The sequence below is a fragment of the Cynoglossus semilaevis genome, chromosome 7 (genome assembly GCF_000523025.1).
Source record: "Cynoglossus semilaevis isolate Cse_v1.0 chromosome 7, Cse_v1.0, whole genome shotgun sequence".
Classification (NCBI taxonomy): Eukaryota; Metazoa; Chordata; class Actinopteri; order Pleuronectiformes; family Cynoglossidae; genus Cynoglossus; species Cynoglossus semilaevis.
The window spans coordinates 1,757,829-1,781,431 of NC_024313.1; the positions used below are offsets into that span (position 1 = coordinate 1,757,829).

Sequence of the window (23,603 nt, forward strand, 5' to 3'; positions counted from 1 at the left end):
GACCTTCTCACGTCTACCTCTAAACAAGAGAGTCCATGTTTTCTTCTTTATTTTCATGCAAAGAAGTACAAGTATCTTGAAAAATATTCATATTTAATGTAGTACCATTTGAAGAAACATCATAGACATGAATGTAGTACCATTTGAAGAAACATCATGGACATGAAGTGGTTTTTATTTTTTTCACTTTCAAAATTCATCGAGACGGCCGGATTGAACCCCCTAGCGGGCCGATTTCGGCCTGCGGGCCCTATGTTTGACAACCCTGATCTAGGATATACCCCGCTCCATAAATCCCAATGGTCAGTTTGTAATCCGGTCACCCTCCAAAATGTCTGTCAGTAATCATCTGTACTACCCAGCTACCCAGTGAGTTTGTATAACAACCACTGCGTTACAACAGCAGCAGTGCTGTGCATCGCGAGTGAATAAAGGAAGGAGGTTTTCAGCTCCGTCTCATGACAGAACTGTTGCGCAGGTTGACAGTGCTGACAGTGACGGATGAATAGCCAATCCTCCTAATCGTCGTCTCCTAATCCATCTGGGCGGTCTCCAAGTAGCGCACCAGACGACTGTTGTTGTTTATCTGGGAAAGATCAGCGAGGGACTAATTCACAGATGGAGCGTATAGTGCAGGTGTAATAACATGAAATGAGCAGATTTCCCACCTGAGGGTATGCCTATAAAATCATTTTACAGAGCACAGGTCTGACTCCTTGCAGAGCTGATTACAGTAGAATTACATAATGCTATGCACCAGATGATATCAAACTCAATTGATTTTTAGTTCCAGTTCATCCTTATACAGTATGTAACATACAAAAATGAGTGACACCGGCTAAAGGCAGCAGGATAAAGCAGGGGTCCCCAACCCCCGGTCCGCAGCCCAGTGCCGGCCTGTAGGTCATTTGGGCTCCGATAGTAACAGAAACCCCGGTCCGCGGCCCAGTGCCGGCCTGTACGTCATTTGGGCTCCGATAGTAACAGATAAAAGTTAAAGATAAAAGTTTAAAAATGTAATGATCCTTCAACAATGGTGCGGTATTACTAGTCCGCAGTAACGGCTGATACCGACTTTTTGGTACAAAAAGATGTTGGGGACCTCTGGGATGAAGCACTTTGGTTCTGCTGTTGTGCTAACAATGGTTTTTATTAGATAAAACAATTGACCCAAAGTGAATTATATCATTGTTTTCCTACTAAAAAACACACCCAGTCAAACAAACAGACTGAGAACCATTGATACGTTTTATTTGCCTACATCTGCGGATCAGTGTAACACTGCTGCATCCCAACCATTCCAAGGTTTCCTTGCGTTTTTCAAACGTTGAGTCGTGACCCAGTAGTGAGACAGCACTGATTTTTTTTTTTTTCTCATCCAGCAAGGAACTGAATAAGATACCTGGCCTAGCATGAAACTCATTTTGTACCACTGTATACTTGTTAAGGACAATTGAGTCCTTCAGATGTGACCTTAGATGTGACCTTAGATGTGACCTAAGGACTCAGATCAGGTGGCGATCCCAGGCTTTATTATCTGATAAGCACTCGTGTAGAGATTTTTTTTATTTTTTTTTTACTTGTGGTGAGACAGAGCTGCTCTAAATGCACTCAGAAAAGATAGAGAGTGAGAAACACGGGTGTTGCCATGGTGATCATCTGATTCACAGATCATACCAGTGGGTTGTAAGGTGGGAGCTGACAGCTTTTAGCCCGTGTGGAAACAATGCGCACAGTTGTGGGTTAAGAGGCTCAACGGTAACATGTAATTATTACCTTCCTTGCGCGGCCCATCGCCGTTGGATTTATGGGGTTCTAAAGGAACAGTGGCTCCATAAATTATGTGCGCCTGATTTACAGCAGTGGAAGCTGTCAGGCGGACTCAGAAATAACTGCAAGACACATAATTTTCTTGTGTGAGGGGTTTATATATATAGTATGTATGTGTGTTGCCGACTGGTGTGTGTCAGTGCGCAATATTGACTCGTACAAAGTTACATTTTGGCATTTGACTAACGACAACAAGCTGTTGATAAACGTCACAAATGTAACGACAACAAGCTGTTGATAAACGTCAACGGGATCTGTCAGCGCTACAGTTCACAGTGTTGGTCACAGAAGAGCAGTAGCAACACGGAGCTCAATGTTGCGGCGAGTAAATGCTACCTCATGCTTCCGCGGGCATTCCTTTCCTTTTTCCTCTAGCGGTCCGGTCTGGAATTCAGGTGCACAAACAAATGTATGGAAAAAAAAAAGGGGGCTGCCCTAGCTGTGTTTGCTGAGCAAATAACAGAGGGGAAAAAGCTTTGGTAAAAATAGCTGCAGCGTAGCACCGAGGACTCAACACAATGAATACAGATGAGGAAGGAAGTTATTAAAGTGCAGGCCAGTCAGACCAAAGCTTTGTCATCCAAGGTAGCCGGAGTCACTTGAGGTCTCGGGGCAGCTCTGGTCATGTGGTTATGGCCTGTTGCATTCATGTGAGCCACATCTGTGGAGGGACTACAGGCGCTGTAGTTACTGCAGTTAACATCAACATGGCTGACAGACTGTGAAGGCCTCCAAAAGAGGAAAAAAAGAAAGTTTAAAACAGGAAAAAAAAGTGAGAGTTTGTTCAGTTAAATTTCCTAATGTTCCAAAGGGAACTCCCAAGGGATGTATAGATAGATAGATAGATAGATAGATAGATAGATAGATAGAGAGATAGATAGATAGATAGATAGATAGCTAGCCACATAGGTAGGTAGGTAGGTAGATAGATAGATAGATAGACGATGGATGGATGGATAGATATCTGTCTAAATGATGTTAAAGATGAATTGTTGTTTTTTAAATTGTTGATAAATGCACACTACGCCCCCCCCCCTCCAGGTTATTGCGTGTGGTGAAATGCTAGACTTGCTGCTGAGTCATAGTTCCTTTGGCCTCATCAGACAATATTGGAATATATTTGTTTTATTTCGAGCGTAGTTTGGTGCAATATGTATTTACGTACTTTGAAAAAAGAAAAAAAACATTCCCTTAAGAAAATCAGCGGGGCCAGTGTTATATCTAAATGTCATTTTGTATCTGTGCCGTGTGGCATGGAACGAAAAAAACGGAGCGAGCAGAAAGAGAAACCTGTACTTGCATGTGTGGGTGTGTGGTTTGCTACTAGGCTTAAGTTGACATACACCAAGATACACCAACAGACGTCTGTGAAAGTGTGGTGGGCCACGTTGGTCCCAGTGGGGCACTGAAATGTACTTTTACTTTTTGTTACTATGCATTTATAATCTGGAAGATTTCCGTTGTTGGGATTCTTGGCAAATCTTCTGCTGTTTTTGCGCACTTGGTTTTATTTTATTTTTTTTTAACAAAAGTAGAAAAGGAGACAGTTTTACAGATATTTTGTTTATGCTATGCTATGCTATGCTATGCTACGATTACCGTATTTTCCGCACTATACGTTTTTCATCCTTTAGCTGGGTTTGCGACTTATACTCGGGTGCGACTTATATATTAAAATGTATAATTTCACATGTTTTTATCTTATATATTAAAATGTATAATGTCACATGTTTTTATTTTCACACTGACATCCACTAGAGGGCACTCTAGGCTTATGTAACAAAATTTGCTTCTCCTGTGGCACTGAAGATTTAAATATTCATTAATTTCACACTCACAGCCACTAGAGGGCACTCTAACTGGCTGGTGCGATTATACTCCGGAGCGACTTATATATGTTTTTTTTTCTTCTTCTTCTTCATTATGCTTTTTTTTTTTTTTTTTGGCTGGTGCAACTTATAGTCCTGAATATACGGTACAAGATTTTTATTCAGCTGATACAAGATGACATAATCTAAGTGGAGCGATTGAAAAAAAATGAATTGTATTTAATACGTATGAAAACACTGCAGATTAATACTTTAACCTCACAAGGGGAACAATTATTACCGATACTGTCATTAAGATTTAACTCACACGCGCGCGTGTAGTGTTGTTTTTATAATCCCTTTTATTAACATGTGAGGTTAATTGCAGAGATACTACCTCTGTGTTGCCTATTACTGGAGGAGATCTCATTCTCCTTTGGATTAGATAAGGGACACGCGTTACACAGACCTGGAGCAGAGGTGTGAGGCAGCAATTACTAGAAAATTGCTTCAGCTCGGAATGCAAACTGCCGGGGAATATGTCGGGCGTGCTGACTGATGACCCCCGGGGCCTTTGAATGAAAGCGGCTGCTGAATGAGAAACTGCTGCTGCAGGAATGAAGTGCGAGTGTAAATGTCGTCAGAGTAAGGGTCAACAGAGTGTGGCGAAGCGCAGGCTGACCCTCGTCGGAGCAGATCATCCATTGAGAAGTCTCTCAGTTCCCACTTATCAGATGCGGGAGGGTAGTCATACAGAGAGACTGCTTTTAGGAGCAAGAATTCTCCCCATTTTGGAGTCAATTTAAAAGCAGCCGGCCACTGTCTCTTTCTTAAAGGTACATTAGCTGGGAATCTCTGACGTCCTCATTCGAAATGTGCGTACAGGTCATGCATTAGCATGTTAGTTCTGCAGGTCTTGACCCAGGCATGGTCCATGTTACAAAGTAGGGATGGCTGGATACAACTTTTTCACGATCTCCTACAGCATATTTGTCAAACTCAAGGCCCGCAGGCCAAATTTGGCCCATAAAGTCATTTTGTGTGGCCTACCGTTTGTGATTTGTGACCCATACCATACCATTTGACCCATACCATTTGTGACCCATACCGATCCCGAGTTTCGAAGTGAGCCATCCCTACTACAGAGAGCACATAACAAGCTCAAACAAATCAGTCGGTAGTTAAGGAAATAGAATGTTTGCCTCAGGTCTCACCTGCTGATCTGACTTCTGACGTCGGAACTTGTGAAATGTGGTATGTTCCCCTTCTAACGACCTATAAATGAACTGCACTTTCTTCCTCTATCAGTTTCCATTTAGACAACTGGATATGTCTCTTTTTTAAAAAAATTACTGACCAGATCTTGCCGTAAGACCTTTACCTTCGAGGTCTTGATCTACTCGGGGATACTGGGGTGGTGATTGCAGTAGGAATAAAATGTCAGAAACGACACCACATTGACAAATAAGCTAGAAAGAAATATAGGTCTGCTAACACTTTCTAGGCTTTTGAAGCATCATTAGTAACAAAAGGAGGCAATAGCTGCCGCGTCCCGTAAGAAAGGAGATAAAACTTGAGCTGTTATGATTAATTAGTTCTGTTTTACCACCCTGGTGGTCCATAAATAACACATTTTTAAGTGCGGGGCCATGTAAAACCTGTTCAGGGGCCACAATTTTCCCATGGGAAGCATGCTGTCGGAACAGCAGTCCAAACTCATTTTTTAAAAAATGGCAAATAAAAAATATTTTTTTAATCAGTTCAATAATCGATTAATTGTAAAATTTTCAAGAGACTTGTTTTGTTTGTTTTTTTTTACATTTTTTATTTTGTATGGGTTAAATTAAGGATGGAGATCATTTGAAATATCAAATTAAATGTTAGATACTTTTATCGGGGTTTATCGTACAAGAAAAAGAGGAAAGAAGAAAGAGGAAACGCTGTTGGTAAAATGATCAATGACTGAGACTTCCTCCTGTCCCACATACAGCCCCTGTTGTGTTTGAAACACAATCCGAAACGTCGAAAATCAATTTATTTATTTTTTTTTTTTACAGCGCCTCGTGTCAAGGCTGAGGCCCGGCACAGCTCAGGTCCTGATAATGGATGAGCCCTACTTTTCAGACCGTACCCCATTTTCAGTCTAATGGCCCAGAGAAGGAGAGTGACTGTGAAGAGAATTGAGAAATAAATGTAAATCCAGAGCAGTTGGGTGTGAATTTATGATCGTGGTGGATATGTACTCTGTCATCCCAGTTTCACCAGTGAACTGGTTTTCATGGTGAGCAGCTAAATTTAGTCCTCCCCTGTGTACCAGTGACTGCTGGTGGAAGTAGAGGGGGGCGAGAGGGGGAGGGGTGGAGATACAGGACAAGGTTGCGGTGTCTCCATCCACCTTGACTGTTTGGACAAAAAGATCCCATTGGCTGCTGTACTGGCAAAACACACACACACACACTCCACTCAAAACCTGTCCGACCACAAAGACCGTCATCTTCACCTCTGCTTTACATGAACGTGGCAGCTCGCTTTTATGCTTTGTAAACCCCCCCAGCCCCCACCCCACCCCACCCCTGCGTCTCTTTGAGGCTGTAGCAGTCGTGGCCTGGCCAAGCAGTGGGAGCCTGCTGTGGCCTTGAAAGCTGGGGTCATTATTTATTCATGTGTCTGCATGCAGATGTTGAGCAAGAGAGATGAGAAAGAGGGCTCCTGGCGCCTCAGAGGGCTGCATCTCTAACAAGGAAAATAGAGGCCTTTTTTTTTTTTTTTTTCTCCTCTCTATAAGACAAAAATTGACATCTAGATTTGCCTGGCTCTTGAGTTAGGCGCCTTGCTTTATCCCCCAGAGTGCAGCGCTTACACCAGGTGACACCTCAGCCACTTCTGTGCACCAGCACGGAGAAAGGGCTGAGCTGCAGTCTCTCTCTCTCTCTCTCTCAGCCCCGCAAGTCACCGTAGCATTTAAGCACCTCTAGGGAGGCATCTGGGCCCCACTTGAGCAGCCAGGTATATCGCTTGAGGAAGTCACATCCTTTTGCTCCTCGTTCTTCCACCGTCTCTTCTTCCTTTGTTTGGCTTTGTTCTGCCTCTGCTGCATGGTAGCAGCCACGGGGAGAGAGTGGATGGGGATAGGCAAGGAGGAAAAAAGGAAGCAGCAGCAGCAGCAGCTCGTCACATCTCTGCCAAGCTCTCCGGCTGTCATCCTCTGGCTCTTTGTTATGCCTCCGCTGCTGCTTCCCCGACTGCCTTAAGCCACAGCTCCCTGGTGTACACAGATACCATTAGGGTGGATCAGCCTGTGATGTGCTTATCGTATGGTTTGCCATCATCACCTGGGGGGGGGGGGGGGGGGGGGGAGAAGGCTGACTTGTTGTTGTTTTTTTTAAAAAAATCGAGAAAATAAGCATGTGAAAGAAAACTAGCAACAAAACCCACCGCTTTACTTATTTCCTTGCTAAATATTTTCTAGATATTCACGTGCTTACAGAAAATCACGTGGCACAGATTTGGATCAGGGTGACACATCTCGTCATTCTACGTCCTGACGTACGTCTGAATCGGAGGGCGGGACTGGCTTTGAGTAGTCTTCCTGAATCACATCTTCACTTTTCATAGAAATGTTCTACATGATTATATATATTGAGCCGCTGAAATGAAAACTAGGTTCTGCTCTGTGGAGCTCTCATGCCCTCTGGTGGTCAAATCTGTGAACTGTCGGAAAGCAACCAAAACACTGCACATTGTTAATACGCAGTATTAACATCGATGAGATTCGTTTGTTAGATTGTAGATTTTAGCTTTAACCCTTACATACACACAAACAAAACACATTTAGTACTGTTTTGTTTTTGGTTTTTGGGATTTTTACAATACTTTTTCATCTTTTTCCAGCCATTATTTAAAGCTAATATAGGGAAACAGATGCTGACTTTCAACCACATCTAATGTTTTCTTGCCATTCTGGGTTGTTTTGGTATATTTTATATTATGAATATAAATATATTATTATATATTATATATTTTATAAGTGAATAATGAGTCAAAATTTGAATTTTGTTTTAGGCTGTATCACTAGGGCCAATTCGCAGGAAACTAGCCCTCTGTCCCAGATAAGCTAGCTCCTTCTTACCAAGAGCGATGGGGCTAGGAAGGAAAGATACCCATTGATAGTTATTCATATTTATAGAAGGGTTCTGTTTTCAGGGCCCAAAGTGTAATTGAGAGTTGCTTGACAAACAACTATGCACATCTATGTAGTTCATATCTCCGTTTCAGCACTCAAAAATCAAGAAACATTCCCTAAATACTTTTCCATATCCTGACACTAAAATACATTGCTGAACTGATCTTCTCTCACTCGCAGGTGAAGCTCCCGTTCCCCGTCGATCAAATCACGAATCTTCCACGGAACGACTTCCAAATGTTAGTGAAAATGCACAAACTGACCTCGGAGCAGCTTGAGTTCATCCACGACGTGAGGCGGCGGAGCAAGAACCGCATCGCAGCACAGCGCTGCCGTAAGAGGAAGCTTGACTGCATCCTGAACCTGGAGTGTGAGATCAGGAAGCTGGTAAGTGTCAGGGTCGACTGTGATTGGTCCACGGCACTGTCGTCACTACTTTGAGTGGTATTTCCCTGGGATCGTTGAAGTAATTTAAATTAATGTAAACAACTGTTTGGTGATTCGTCAATATATTTGATCGCTTATGGTTAGTAGTATATATCCAGGTTTAAGCGCCGTGTAATAACACATTCGTCCACTAGTTCCCGTGCGAACGCTGTATGTCAGAATGATAGAACAAGACTCTATGGGAGACGGAAACGTCTATGGCGTTTCGTGGGAACACCTATGGTGTTTGGCGGGAACCACGGAACACATTTTGTGGGAACGCGTTTCGAACCACGAAACACCATAGATTGAGGACGACGTAAACCGAGGACCCCCTGTACAAGTGCTGTAAGAGTAGAGACCCATTCCCATCTTCTGACGTATACGCGTTTTTGCAGGTGTGTGAAAAAGAGAAGTTGCTGACGGAGAGAAACCAGCTGAAGGCGTGTATGGGCGAGCTGTGGGAGAACTTCTCATGTCTGTCCCAGGAGGTGTGCCGGGACGTCCAGCTGAGTCCCGAGCAGGTCCAGTCTCTACACCACTACTGCCCCGTGATGCGGCCCGCCAACTCCACTGCTAGCAACAACGCCACGCGAGAACCGCAACCCTCCCGTAGCCCGATCACCATCACCAACACCACCACCAGCATCGACCTCACCGTGCACTCAGGCTCCGCCACGCCCGAACCGAGCTTCCACGGGTCACCCGGCCCCTCGGAGAGTGAGCCAGACGTGGGCGTTCGAAACGGCGCCGACAAAAACATGGAGGACGCCGCTTTGTACACAAAGTCGGGGCTCTCCGCCGAAAAGTCTAACCAGACGGTAACAGTTGATTTTTGCCAGGAAATGACTGACAAATGTACAACTGACGAGCAGCCAAGGAAGGACTGTACTAAGTAGTGGGGGGAGGGGGGGGGTTCCTCCTGATGTTGTTATCGTTGACGTTGTTGTTGTAGTTGATGATGTTGTTGTTGTTGATTTTTGATGTTTTTTATTATTTAATTTTATTCTTCTGACAAAACCCCCCGTTGGGGTTATCGAGATGTCGGGATCTCCCAGTGTTCACTGAAAGATAGGCATTGTATGTATTTATGTCTTTTTTTTTTTTGGTTTCTCTTTTTTTTTTTTTTTTTGAATGGTTGACACTAAAGTTGTCTTAACAGCAGCAATACTGTTCTCCAGGTATTTTTCTCGTATCGCGACAGAGTGGGAACTTCTCACCAAATCTTTCAAGATGGTGCTATATTTGGCCCAACAGCAGGAGCAAAACCTCTGCAACGGAGACTCCGTTCTTCATGTGTCGATCATCGCCGTTCAACCTCATCCGACCGAATCCGCCGCATCTTTCTACGTTTCTAACAGCAGCGTCTCCGCGTTTGGTTATTCTCTCTCTCAGATTTCTCTTTCACTCTTGTTTTTTTTTTTGTTTTATTTTCCCACTCTGTCTTTGTTAATCTTCTCTACCTCTCTCTCTCTCTCACACTATCTCCCTCTCTCCTTTTGTCTTTTTCTATAGTCTCTCACTATACCCTAGTGGCCCTTTTTGTCACAGCAACTCAAACTCAGGAATAAAAAAAAATCCTCTGAATGTTCAACCGAATTCATGAAAAAAAAAAAAAAAACGCTTCTGTAAACGAGGAAGTTACGATGCAGTCAGACTGTATAAACGTTCATATGCAAAAAAAACAAACAAACACACAAACCAACCAAAAACAAACAAACAAACAAACACAAACCAACAAACAAACAAACATGTCTTCAAGCGTCTCCGTGTTTGTATTTCTGTACAGCGGGAAATTGTACAGGCTGCAACTGAAAACATTCCTCCTTTGCCTTCCTCAGCACTATAAAATGAAAGTTTGAAAACGAAGGTTTTTTGTAGGTGGTTTAAATGACTATTTTTTATTTCCCCACTCATCAGCAATACCATTGTATTTGGGTGTTGTGACAGTGACTGACTTTCAAGTGCTTGTTCGGCAGAAAATGTATATAGTCTTGGAGCATGATGACTGTAATGGTGATATTTTTCCTTTTTTTTTTTTTTGTACAGGTAGAGGCTTAGATGTTTGTTTGTTTTTTTTTTTTCACTGGGGTTGTATCAAGCACCTTTTTTGCTAATGGGAAAAAAAAAATTCTTTGCTTTGCTGTTTCCTGTCCTGCCTAATGAATATCCCCCATCATTGTGGGTGTTCTTTTACTCAGGAAATCAGCTCGACACACGTAGACACACACACACACACACACACACTTGAACACGTCATCTCACACGTGACATTGATAGCCCCATGCATGTATAAAGGTTGTTATCTACGTATAACATGGCTCAGGCCAGCTCCCCTCCACGTTTGACTCCTTTTTAAATGTGAAAAAAATTGCCTTGTGTTTTTTTTTTTTTTTCTCTTTCTCTCGAGTAAAATTTTTTTTTTCTCTATCAGTATTTAGGGATGCTCTTCATGTAGACTCTCGCAAACGTGCTTCAGATTGCTACGGTGTTACTGTTTGGCGTGACGGAAACGTTTCCCCCAAATGAATCCTGATGTATCTAATATTCTTAACGCTCTTGACTTAAAAGATTTTTTAATCAGCGAGGAAAAAAAAAAAAGTCGTAAATTTGAAGTCAGGCACTTTGTTCGTGGCCGAGGAGCCATCAAGCACTTCAATGAGGATTTTTTTTTTTTTTTTTCAGAAAAAAACTCGAGCACTTAAATTGGCACTTCGAAACGAAAACACAGCGTTGATGTAATTTTTTGAGGAAAAAAAATTTTCAAATATATTCAATACATTCAAAACGTAACGAAAATGTATCTGAAACTTAAAGACAAGAAGAAACAAAATGTTTTATCGCAAGAGTGTTCTCGCATCATATTTGTATTTCGTTATAGGACTTAAATAAGCTACTTCGGAATTTACTAGACGTGGAAGCAGTATATATATGTTGTCGGAACCATTTTGGAGCTGCAATCGTACGAGATAGTAACACGTTTGCCCCGTTTGTGCGTTTTGGTTGAACATCTGCTTTGTGATGTGCATGCATGCTGCCTATAGCTGTGAGCCTAGCTAGTTCTTTTCGCCTCGCAAAGTTCCCTCTGGAGCCGTCTAGCAATTTTTTTTATTTTCACTTTAAAAAATATAAAGTTACAAATATGTTTTCTTATTATGTAAACAAGCTAAAAAAAAAGTTCTCAACTTTCCTTTGATGCTGGCTTTGACAGAAAAAGCAAAAGGTCACGCTCTAGTACAAAGGTGGAGTTCAATTAGAATGTAAAGCTTTTTTTCTGTTGCTCTCTTAAGCCCCGATAGCTCACCAGGCATGGGAAAACTACGGCCCGGGGGCCGGATGCGGCCCGTTCAGCTTCTTAATCCGGCCCGCCAAACTTGCCCAAATTATGTAATGGATTTATATTATCATTGTACTTATTATGTCTTTTCCCTGCAATGACCGCGTTCCCCCAATAGATGGCGTAGAGAAGGCTAAAAGCATTTTAGCATTTTAGCCTTTATGCATGACTTTTACATGTCACTTATCTAAGTTCACACAAACGCTCCATCTTTTTTTCTGACCCCGCCCCCCCTGTTCAGTTTTAGGACCAATTGTGGCCCACGAGTCAAAGGTTTGCCCACGCCTGTTTTACACTAATGTGTCGTCTGCAGTAGACGCTTCTCATTAGTCGCCGTCACTCAGTGTACTCTCAGACGTGAGATATTGTAGTATCTCATTTACTCTCCAAATGTATCTACTGCAGTGCTAAATATTCACATATCGGAAACTTTGCCGTACAAACTGCGTTGTTCTGTTGTGCCTGACAAGTCTTCAAAAATACCAGCAATGTAGCGGAACAGTACACCGTTGATGACTTTGATATCCAATCTGTCTCTAAAACTGAAAGAGAATATTCTCGATATCTTACACGGAGTACGCCGCAACTTTACGTACACAATGTAAAGCATTACGTTGTTAATATATTTTACCGAAACTAGAAAATTAATTTCAGTTTTTGTAAGCTTTCTAACCAGTCAGTACCACTAAGCAGCCCAGGTAGGCTACAACCCACATTTTGGGAAGCACCGGTAGTAGGAAAACACACATTGGTTTCCTTTTCGGCCTTAGTTGCTAATGTCGGAAACATCGTACTAGTTCAGTAGTACACCATGCAACATATCGTAGCTTCGATGAACGTTGCCAAAAAATAATTCCTGTTAGAATATATAGCACTGAAGTAAACCCCGTATCATCGTAGACAAAATAGTTGGCTTCAAAGATCGGACGAACACTTTTTTTTTTTTTTTTTTTTAGTCCGCCCTGATCTTTTTACCGATGTAAATTTAAGACGTAAAAACTGTAGTTAGCATCTCGCGGTAGAGATTGTCGTTTCCACGCAGCCATTTGAAACTTCGTTAACTTCGTTTTTAAGGACGTGCTTCTATGTAGAGTACACGAACCCACGCACACTCAAACACACACACACACACACACAAACAGTACACACACTCTCAGTGCATATGTTGTAGCACAGCCTGGGTGCAGAGCAGTAGTTACTCTTTGTCGACTGGTGAGTTTTTTGTTTTTTTGTTTTTTGTTTTTTTTTTTCTCAAACGTTTTGTTCGAGTGTTTTATGCTTCTTCTTTTTTTTTTCATTATCGTTCTCCTAATCAGATCAGTATTCATCTACATATGTGGAAGCCCTGAAATTAAAGTGGAACATTGTTGTAATTTTAAAGAGCACTATTTTATGCCTGCAGAAACAAATTTTTTGGTAAACTGACATATGGGATTTTTTTTTTTTTTTATGTGCCGAAACATTCTGCGAAATGAAAAAAAAAAGTCTGTTAAATTGACAAATTCATTCTCAGTATCAAAATTGGAAAAATCACTTCCGACTGATGACAGTATCCCGATGTGATTTGTTTGGGTTTTTTTTTTTCAATCAAACATGTAATTCACTGAATGTCCTGTAGGGGGTGCTCTTTGAAACTTACAACATGCTCCGATGCTAAGTGTTCGGCTCGACCAGAGCGCTCCGTCTTCTGCTTACTTGTTGTGTTTTCAGCACCGTCAACATCTTCATTATCCGTTTGGAAAAAAAAAAATTGTCTGGTTTTCACTTTGGCGTCTGGGGATTTCTGTCTCTAGAGATTGGTTCCTAAGCTCCTGTGTTAACACAGTGGAGGACAAATTAATGGAGCTGATGTCACTGAAACGCATTAATCACAACCTCATGTTTAATCCTCTGGGTAAATGTTTCACTTGGTAGATGCAATTAGTTTAAAAAAAAAAAAAAGAAAAATTCAAGTCGCCTCCATTGTATTGGGATGTAGGGAAGATCAAAATATCTGGAAAACTATATGTAAAAAAAAAAACTATGACTAAAAAAAAAATACGATTTTTAAACACGGGTGAACCAACCTCAAGAGAAAACACCAGAAATGATAAAAAAAAAAACTATGACTAAAAAAAATGTGATTTTTAAACATGGGTGAACCAACCTTAAGGGAAAACACCAGAAATTTTTTCATAATATAATTGAATTCTGCATTTATTGACTTGGCCACCGGGGGCAGCCTATTGTCATCCCACATGTCCCTCAGTTGTTTTTTCACTCATTTCCCTGTTTGGTTGATAAGTCTTATGTTCACATTAATTTTTGTGGTACTGTTCATTAACAAATATTTCAGCTTCACTTTTATTTTTTATTTTTTACACCTTTTAAAAATATTATTACAACATTAATTTGATTATTGGCAATTACCCTACAGCTGTAATAACACGGCCCCGCCCATTTTTTCTTGTACAGACAAAACGTTTTTCTCTGTTCGGTAACAACGGTTAGATTTAAATTAAGAAGTTTTTTCGCCGTCGGTGTGATTAAGTGCTCCTTTTTTCCGTGTATTTGTCTTTTTTTCGTTCAACTTTTTTTTCTTTTTTTTTTTTTTTTTGCTGCTTCTCTGGAAACAAACACTGGCTTTCAACTCCAAAGGTCGTTCTGTAAAAAGAATATGAACAAAAAGCATGCCTTTTTTCATAAACTGCTCTCAAAATTGTTGGGGAAAATCAACATCCCGTACCCTTGGTTGAATTCACAGGCTGAGCTAACGGAAGGATATAATGTTAAAAAAAAAAAAAAAAAAAACAGAATATGTTTACAAACAGGTGTCAAGTCATGTGTAAAAAAAAAACAAATCTTGCCATGTCCAAATCACTTGGTTTAATTCTACCGGCTCTTAGCTCTTCGGTTCAACTTTTGGGGAAGGGTTAGCATACTATAAAATACAAGTGCATCCCTAATATTTGCCTTAGAACGTGCAGAGGCCATAGTTCACATTCAAGTGAAGTGAGTGTATGCAGGGGCCTGGGCCCCCATTCCTGAGTCACCAGTGCGGACTTTCTCACACTTATCTACCTGTGAAATCTTTCATACCTCTCATAACTGGTCAATGACTGTATTAGCAAAACTGCATCAGGTGTTTTTTCTACATGCTTTTTACACAGATTATATGGATTATTGTATTAGTCGATTCTTGGTGCATCGTTTTTTTTTTAATGTAATAGCTCTTAAGCTCGGTAGTTCAAGTTGCTGTTTTTTGTCATTCGTTTTTTTTGTTTTTTTTTCTAGACGACTGTTTTGTGTTAATATTGTCAATTTGAAAAAATAGCTGTTTTTTTGTTGTTTTTGTTTTTGTTTTTTTTGCTTATTCTCTACTAAGAGTTCTTACCTTTATAATTTTTTTTTTTCAAAATTGCTACATGACCCTAATTAATTGAAATGACTTCATTGTAAATATGGTATCGTGCAAACCCGATTTTCATTCATTTCAATTGCTAGTGTTATCTAAACGACTTTTTTTGTCTAGACACCATTTCTCTTTATGAAATAAAGAAACATGCATATCACGTCGTCTGTTTGGTGATTGCCGCTGCAGAGGTCCTTTTTCTAGAACTTTCTAAAGCTGGGAGGGGGGGGTGCGTCAAACTCATTGTGGTTCAGGGGCCACATACAGCCTGATTAGATGTCAAGTGGGCCGGACCAGTACAATCATAACATAATTGCCTATAAATCGCAATAAGTCCATGTTTTACCCCCTTTGTTTTTATGCAAATAAGTACTTTTTTTCGTTTTTACTTTAAATTCATTAATCTGGCCTGCTTGATGAATTTTGAACGTGACTTGACTTGTCTATTGTAATCAACATTTACAGACATGTGAAAAATACCCGTTACTGTTCATAGTACTTTAATCCGCTCTGCCACTTTGATTTTTCAGTATTGATTTTTCACTGTTCTGCACGACATAGATTGTATTTCTGTCTCTCCGCAACTAATTGTTGTTTGTTTGTAGGTCTGAAATGACTCCAACACCTTTTGTCTCCTGGTCGCAGGTTCGGGGGGTTGGGGTCGGGAGGGGGGGGTTACCCTGATTCGTCCTCCCCTCTGTCCCTATATGAGGTGACAAACATTGCAGGTAAAACCGAGGTGGAATGTTCGGTCTGTGACACACATATAAATATATACGTATGAAATGCATGAATATAAATAAAAGTATATATACATAAATTTAACTATATATATATACATATAAATATAAATTAAAATATTGTAATATAAATATATATAATATATATAAATATATGTATATACATATACACAATATATATAAATATATGTATAAATATATATATTTATATATACATATATATTTATACATGTATATATATTTGTATATATATATTTATACATATATGTATATGTGTGCACCCCTGTTCTGTCTCAACTGTATCTCAATATATAGATGAAGGTTAATTCAAAAATAAATACAAAGTCAAAGAGTATTTCTCACTTTCCTTGTTTGATAGTTGGTTAAAATCAGTTAACAACGTCAGCAATGTGTTGGTGTTTGAACATCAAGGACGGAGACGGCAGCTAATATTCCATAGTATAGTATATTCCTATAGTTCTATTCTCAATTGAATACATTTAAAAATGAACAAATTGATAAACTTCAACTCACAAAGTCACGCTTGGGTTAAAGGTTATTTCGGTCTTTGTTGTCTGTTCTGTCTGTTCTCCCTGGTATTTAGTTAATCACTCTCACCTGTGTCCTGTTCCCTCTTTGTCTAATCAGTCTCACTGGTGTCACCTGGTGCCCTGGGTATATAAAGCTCTCTCCTTCACTCTCGCTCTTCTTGTTGCTCCTTTGTCTGACTGGTTTGCTGCTGTTCTGCTCTGTCTTTACCTCGCTGAATTTGTTTTACCATTTAGTTTCCCCCTGTAATTCATCTTAGTTCCCACAATCCCCAGAGTTTGCTGTGTCACGTGCTTTGCCTTTGTTTTAATTAAGCTGCATTTGGGTCCTGCTCCTGTGTTTTAGAACATTGTGCGTGTGTTTATTTGTGTAACTTTTGCTACACAGTTTCAAGGGACGCTTTGTTTATTGAAAAAGCAGACTATCTTTAGTTATATTTTAATTTTCAAACAGGTCATCTTACTCTGAAAATGCAGGCCAACTTACAATTAGTAAGAATGGAAAATATAGAATAAGTGGCAGATTGCTCAGCTACCACGCCCCTCACCTTTAGAACCATCTTCCAGTGCAGGTTTGCGAGACTGATACTCTCTCTATATTTAGAGTTAAACTTCCTTTTTGACAACTTCTACTTGTAAGGTAAAACTGGGCTATTACGAAGGTATCACACTATAGGCCTAGGCTGCTAAGGGAACTCCCATGTTGCACTTAGCACTTTCCCACTCTAAGAAACGCGTTGTAGTCGATCTTAATGAAGGCAACAAAACGCATCAAATGAGTAACGTTCACAAAGGTTTATTAGCAAAAAAAAACAACAACAAAAAAAACAACAGGACATCAGAAATGTTTTGCAATAATTTGATAAACTATAAACATTGGTTAAAAAATTTTAAATTTAAATATCTTGTCACTGTTTTTTCTCATTTAATGAGCCTTGTGTATGCTTTGAGCTCAATCTATTCCTGGTTTTTGTTTTAGGAAATGGTGACTCTTGTAGAATGAAAAACTGTCAATGCAAAGGATACTGGAGATCAAATGTTACTGAACCTAGAAAAAAAAACCAAAACATTAGTACGGAACTATTGTCTGCAGTAACTGTTAAACATTTATACCAAAGCTTTTACGCATGCGTGAATATTGTCAGGTGGCGTTGTTGTTCATTGCTGCTGCCTCGCAGTAAGAGGGTTGCTGGTTGCCTGTACATTTTGCGTGTAGTCTAATTGGTTCTACCCATATGGACGGTGGTTTTCCTCAGGTTACTATTGTTACGTTTGAATGTGAATGCGAGTTAACGGAAAAGTTCCAGGATCAGTGAGACGACCCGTTGCGGATGTAATCCAGAATCATAACAAATGATGCCACCTGATTGGCTACCGTTGTCTTTTCCATACAAAGAAGTACAAAGTTGAAGCTAGTTCCTCTTGATTTCTTCCGAAAATGGTCGTTTTCAGTTTACTTTTTCATGATGGAAGACAGCTCCAGAATCATACTCTGAAAACAGAAAAAAAAAACAGAAAGACAGAGTGAGAAAAGAGTAAGAGTAACTTACATACCATTTGTTTCTGGACTATTAGTCGCACCAGCCAAAAAATGAAGAAAAAAACATATGTTGCTCCAGAGTATAAGTTCGCACCAGTGCCCTCTAGTGGCTGTCAGTGTGAAAATAACAAACATGTAAATTTTCAGTGGTAAAGGAGTAGCAGATACTGTTGGGCATGCCTACAGTGCCCTCTAGCAGCGTTCAGTGTGAAAATAACGTACATGTAAAATTATATATTTTAATACATAAGTCACACCTGAGTATAAGTCGCAAAAAAAAAAGTGCGACTTATAGTCCGGAAAATATGGTATATGTCGTCATAGTCGTCATGCCTAACGTAGATAAATACACACCAGCGTGTTATAGTAGCCATTCTAGGACAGGTGGTGCATGCTAACTTATGCCTTCGCTCAAAACATTATCAGAGCAGTTGATATGTTGATGACTGTATTTTTTATATCCGTTATGTTTTGTGACTTTATATTTGACTAGAGAAGATTTGTCACGGATTGCAAACACACAAACAAGCACTTTGTCACAATTCTTGGTCGAAGTGGATTGGTCAACTAAGTAAATCTTCAAATTTTGGAGCGTGATCAAAACCATCACCTATATATATATCACATCCGAAAAATGATATAAGTCGCACCATTCAGCTAGAGTGCCCTCTAGCGGCTGTCAGTGTGAAAATAACGATTTTAAGTGATACAGGAGTAGCCGATACTGGTACACAAGCCAAGAGCGCCCTCTAGAGGCTTTCAGTGTGAAAAGAAAGTATATATTCTAATATATAAGTTGCACCTGAGTATAAGTCGCAAACCCAGCCAAAGGATGGGAAAAAAGTGCGACTTATAGTCCGGAAAATACAGTAGTGGGTACAGCAAAAAGATTTTGCGTTTTTTTTTTTTACCATAACTGTTAGTATATATTTTTGACAAAGAGTGTCAGAAAAAGGCAGGATAACCTGCTAAATAGGGGTAATCAATGACAAAATGTGATTGGACCTTGAACCTAAAATGGAGGCAGCAGCACAATCTCAGGATTCAACTCGTTTCTCTATGGAATAAGACTTCTTCTCTTCTTCTCTTTGTCTGGATCGGGATTGAGCCTGTTGTTTTTGTACTCGGGACAGACTACTAGACAGCGCTAGGACTCATTGGAACCATTAGACACAGAAGACGTACTGTATGTTCGTTACAAAAGGGTTACTAGGGAGAAACTTGTACCAATATTGACAGACATAAAACCCAACAAGATGCAAAATGAACCAAAAATATCTGTGCTCTGGCAACCACTAGGGGAGGCTCCTCACTCTTTGAAAACCACTGATCTAGATCTTACCTTTGGTTTTGTCCACTTATATACAATGAGTAGAAGGGCACACTTCAAATATCCACATTTCTGCACATCTTATTTACATAAGCCAGGGGTCACCAGAGAGTCAGACTTTTGAGACTTTTCATCGGCTTCACCAATCTGAAACTCTTGCCATTCACAAAATACTTTACGAGGAAGGCCCCTGGGAGGACCCACACCCCACTGAATGCATTGTTTTATTGTATAATACTATTGATCAGGGGTCCTCAAACCCAGGTCTGCGGACTGATACCGGTCCCAGTGGGACACGATGCAAATTTTTTTTTTACTAATTTACTAATATCTGGCAAAATAATGTCATCCACATTCCGATACTAACAGAATAAAGCCTTAAAGATTTTGAAAATGTAACATTATCTTCCAAAAGTCGGCTACTGGTCCACAGTAACAGCCAGTAACGGCCGATCGGTCCAACTGCTGCAACAGACATTTCATTAAAGGGCTACATTTGTATCTTATTCAATAGCAAAATAAACATATTTTAGGATTCAACTCGTTTCTCTATGGAATAAAATAAGATACAAATGTAGCCCGGCTGCAACTGCCATTTCATTAAAAGGCTACATTTGTATCTTATTCAATAGCCAAATAAACATATTTTGGAAAAGAATATATTAAAAAATATTCAGCTAGTGCAACATTTTGTCTTTTTTAAAATAACCAACTAAAGCAGGGATGTCAAACATAGGGCTCGCAGGCCAAACCCAGCCCATTAGGATGTTCAATCCGGCCCGCTTGATGTATTTGATAGTAAAAAAAAAAAGGCAGAAATGCTACATGTTCATGATATGTTTTGTAAAATATTTCATTAAATATTAAGATATGTAAAATGATATTTCATTAAATATTAAGATTGTCTAATATATATAGTTCATATATATTATTGTCCTCTAGTCACAGGCCAGATTCGAATCCAAGTTATGTTTGTAATTTATGAAGACCTAAATTGCTGCTCTCACCATTGACATTCTTCGGCCACTGGCTGGAGGCGGGGGTGTCACCATCGGACTCTCCCCTTGGTTGAGATGCTGGCACTCCATTTCGTTTGAACTCCGACAGTCGAAACTGTCAGACGAAGACACCAGTTTTCCTTCCGATAGTCCTCTGGACATGAAACTGCACTTCCTGACTGTGGGGTAGGGGTTGCTCTCCAAGGAATCGCTCGTGTCACTGAATTCCTTACAAACACTCACCCTGCTCTGCTTCCTCTGTACGTTCTTCAGGGCTGCTGGGATTTCCATTGCGCTGGCCATCAGTGAGGGTCGGGGGCCTTTGCTCTGCGGCTGGCACGAGCTCCGGTGTTCGTAGGACTCATCGCTTGAGGGTCTCATGCTCTCTAGCGTGTACCGCCTCTCAACAGCCCCCATTTTCTGCATGTCCTGGAAGTCCTCTTGGTTTGGCAGCTGCAAAGACAGCTTCTTTTGCTGCTGTAGGCTAACAGACCCCTCCCGATTGACGGAGGTCACTTGGGGCAAACTGACAGATGGGACCTCTCCGACAACATCAGAGACCCCTGAGGTTAATTGTGTGAGGTGTATCAACCTCTGCGGCGAAGAGTTGGTGACAACACATAACTGCTGCGCCATGGAGTTCTTCTTCGATCTGCACATACTTTCATCCTCGCTGTATTTGTATCCATACAAGCTTTGCTTGATTTTCTTAACGCCTAGATGGAAAATTTCCAGGATGTTGAGGAACAGAGATACTCCAGCAATAACTAGCATGAAGATCATGAAAATGTTTTTCTCTGTCGGCCGAGACACAAAACAATCAACGCTGTTGGGGCAAGGCAACCGCTCGCATTTGTACAAAGGGGAGAGCCCGACACCGTAGAGGGCACATTGACCTATTATAAAACCCACCTCCACCATGGATCTAGTCAAGATATGGAAAACATATGTGCGTAGCAAGGACCCTCTGAGGGGGGCTTTCCTTACTCTCTTCTGTTCATCTAGTTTTCTGAGCTCTCGCTCAATTCTTTTTTGGTCCTCGAGGTTGGGCTCCTTCCCGTCCAGTTCCGCTTTCAAGCCGGCTTTTTTTTTGTGCCTCTCTTTCTCGAGAGTCCTCAAACGATATAAGGCATGACCCATATAGACCAGAGACGGGGAGGACACAAAGATGATCTGAAGTACCCAGTAACGGATAAGAGAGATTGGGAATGCCTGATCGTAACAGACATTTTTGCAGCCCGGCTGCTCTGTATTGCATACGAACTGACTCTGCTCGTCATCCCAGACGTCCTCAGCTGCGACGCCGAGCACAAGCATTCGGAAAATGAAGAGAATGGTGAGCCAGATCTTTCCCACAATGGTCGAATGGATGTGGACCTCTTCCAAAATACTCCCTAATAAGTTCCAGTCGCCCATCTTTAGTCATATTATGAGTAACCTCTAGGGGACAAAAACAAAACCATGAGTAATACTCACAATGTATCAAAATTTTAATAGAGAAACAATAATGTACTTACTTGCTCTCCAGGATGCGGTTCTTTCAGTTGGGGGCTACATTATAAAAGAACACTTTAGTTTCAAGGACAACGGCTCTCGACTGTGGTCCATTAAAGACAGACGCAACTCCTCTGTCCAGAGTAGCGGACACTATTTCAACGCAGTTGCAAACTGGGACTCTGGTTTGTGATTGATCCTACCACATGACCCTATAGTGCCCCGAGGTTAGCTTCACCCTGCAATATCAACAGGACACAACACAGATGGCACAAACCAAAATGTCAATACGCAGCCATGTACAATGTATTCTACTCTATAATTTAAGGTGTAATGCCAAATGTATATACACATCAATGTCCACAGATGATTAGTGATTTGTTTATGTTGAGGAAAATCTATATTTTCGAAACATTAGTCAACGGTTTGTCCGTGATTCAGATTTTTTTTTCCCGTAACTGGTCAGTACAGAGCAAAGTTCAAAACAACATACATGATCTCTGCAACATAGAATCCAAAAGGTCAGGCCTAAGCAGTGTCTGATTTATGGAATGTTCTTGGAAAATTTGAGGAAACAATACATAGAAAATGAAGCTGCCTAAGCTTCAACTTAAATTTTCCATTTTCCTTTTTTTTTTTTACTATCAATCCGAAAACTGCTGTCGGCTATCGTTGCTGAGGTGGTAGTGCCACTGTGTACAGCTTAGATATCAGATCGCCTAGCTATAGTTGTTTGATCATGAGATTTTGACCAAAATCGGATTCATACCGTTCCTGAGTTAGGAGCGCCCTTACGACCTGCTGAGCTATAGCCACAGCTACTGAGTTAGGAGCGCCCTTACGACCTGCCGAGCTATAGCCACAGCTAGAACGCCCAAATTCATTTTAACCCATCGGCATATTGCACAGCTCTGCCGCAACAGGCTGCCCTCTGGAGGCACCAAGTTGGTGGTTACATTTAGCATTTAAGCTAATACCCCAAGTCGAACATACGAAGGTGCTAACCAATTAGCCCTGCAGTGGACTACCAAACTGTCCTTTTCCTTTGTCTACATCTGAGACATGTTTCTGAAAATATGTCTTTAAAAGCTACATGTATGTGCTACAAGGGACGTCCTGATTGGCCCATCTTCACAACACACCTACAGCTTCAGTATAAAATGAACAAAACTCACCAGCTTCTTTGGTAAAAATGCAGGATACTACAAACAAGAATTAGATGTAGTGTCACCCGGTGTTGCTTGAGATTCAGACTAGCTTTAAAAACCATTAGCTCTGTAGTGGGTGTGGATATGCTAATGTTTTTTTTTTTTTTAATGAGCGATAAGATAGCGGCGTATCAATATTTGACTAGGAAGAGCAGATCTATCTGAGAAACAACAACCCATTTTTGGTAAACCTGAATACTTTTGTATATGGCTATAGACGGTCCTATTTGTCATGCTAAAGTATTAGCATTTGTTTGATTTTCCTCCGTAGCTCTGGGAGCTTGTTTAGCAACATAGTGGTTTATTTGCCTACAGCATCTGTCATTAAATAGAATTTGCAACAGCTGCGTAAATACCTCTAAACTGAAACTTTTGTATTTTTAATTTTATTTATTTTCCCAGTAAGTCAAGTGAGGTTAATGAGTTGAGAATTTGCTACTTAAGACACAGGAAGTACACATTTTTGACTTCTATGATCGTTTTATTTGATTCACTCTGAGAAATAATGACAAAATAATCATATATTTTTAAAAAATATGCTTACTAATATACTGTTTCTGTACTACATTGCTTTGAGGCATGTCAATATGAATTACAATTTAACGAAAGCACAAACTAACAGATACTTTATCATGTTTAACCCCAATTGACCCTATAATTATGCTTGAAATATATTTATTTCAAATGTCATAGGATCATTAAAGATGCCATTAATACTGTTTGGTTCCTCCGTAACCCAGTTTAAGTGGAAAAACAGGCTTTATGTGCAC

At 40.4% G+C, this 23,603-nt stretch overlaps 2 protein-coding genes and 1 long non-coding RNA gene across 3 annotated transcripts in view; 1 reads left to right on the forward strand and 2 right to left on the reverse strand.

Moving 5' to 3' along the window:
• Positions 1 to 9,930, forward strand: part of bach2b (BTB and CNC homology 1, basic leucine zipper transcription factor 2b) — a 73,683-nt gene extending 63,753 nt beyond the window's left edge. The window contains exons 4-5 of the mRNA XM_008312722.3: positions 8,002 to 8,208; positions 8,646 to 9,930. Of these exons, the coding sequence (XP_008310944.1) occupies positions 8,002 to 8,208; positions 8,646 to 9,146 (708 nt within the window). The 3' untranslated portion in view covers positions 9,147 to 9,930. The remainder of the gene's footprint in view (positions 1 to 8,001; positions 8,209 to 8,645) is intronic.
• A 3,227-nt stretch (positions 9,931 to 13,157) lies between these two features.
• LOC112487249 (uncharacterized) lies at positions 13,158 to 14,561 on the reverse strand. Its single transcript, XR_003050172.1, has 2 exons — positions 13,731 to 14,561; positions 13,158 to 13,650 (listed from the first exon to the last, which is right to left on the reverse strand). It is a non-coding gene; the product is annotated as an uncharacterized LOC112487249 (long non-coding RNA).
• A 5,554-nt stretch (positions 14,562 to 20,115) lies between these two features.
• Positions 20,116 to 22,419, reverse strand: gja10b (gap junction protein alpha 10 b). Its single transcript, XM_025056925.1, has one exon. The coding sequence runs from the start codon at positions 21,545 to 21,547 to the stop codon at positions 20,123 to 20,125; it is 1,425 nt and encodes a 474-aa protein (XP_024912693.1). The 5' UTR covers positions 21,548 to 22,419; the 3' UTR covers positions 20,116 to 20,122.
• Positions 22,420 to 23,603: the final 1,184 nt, after the last annotated feature.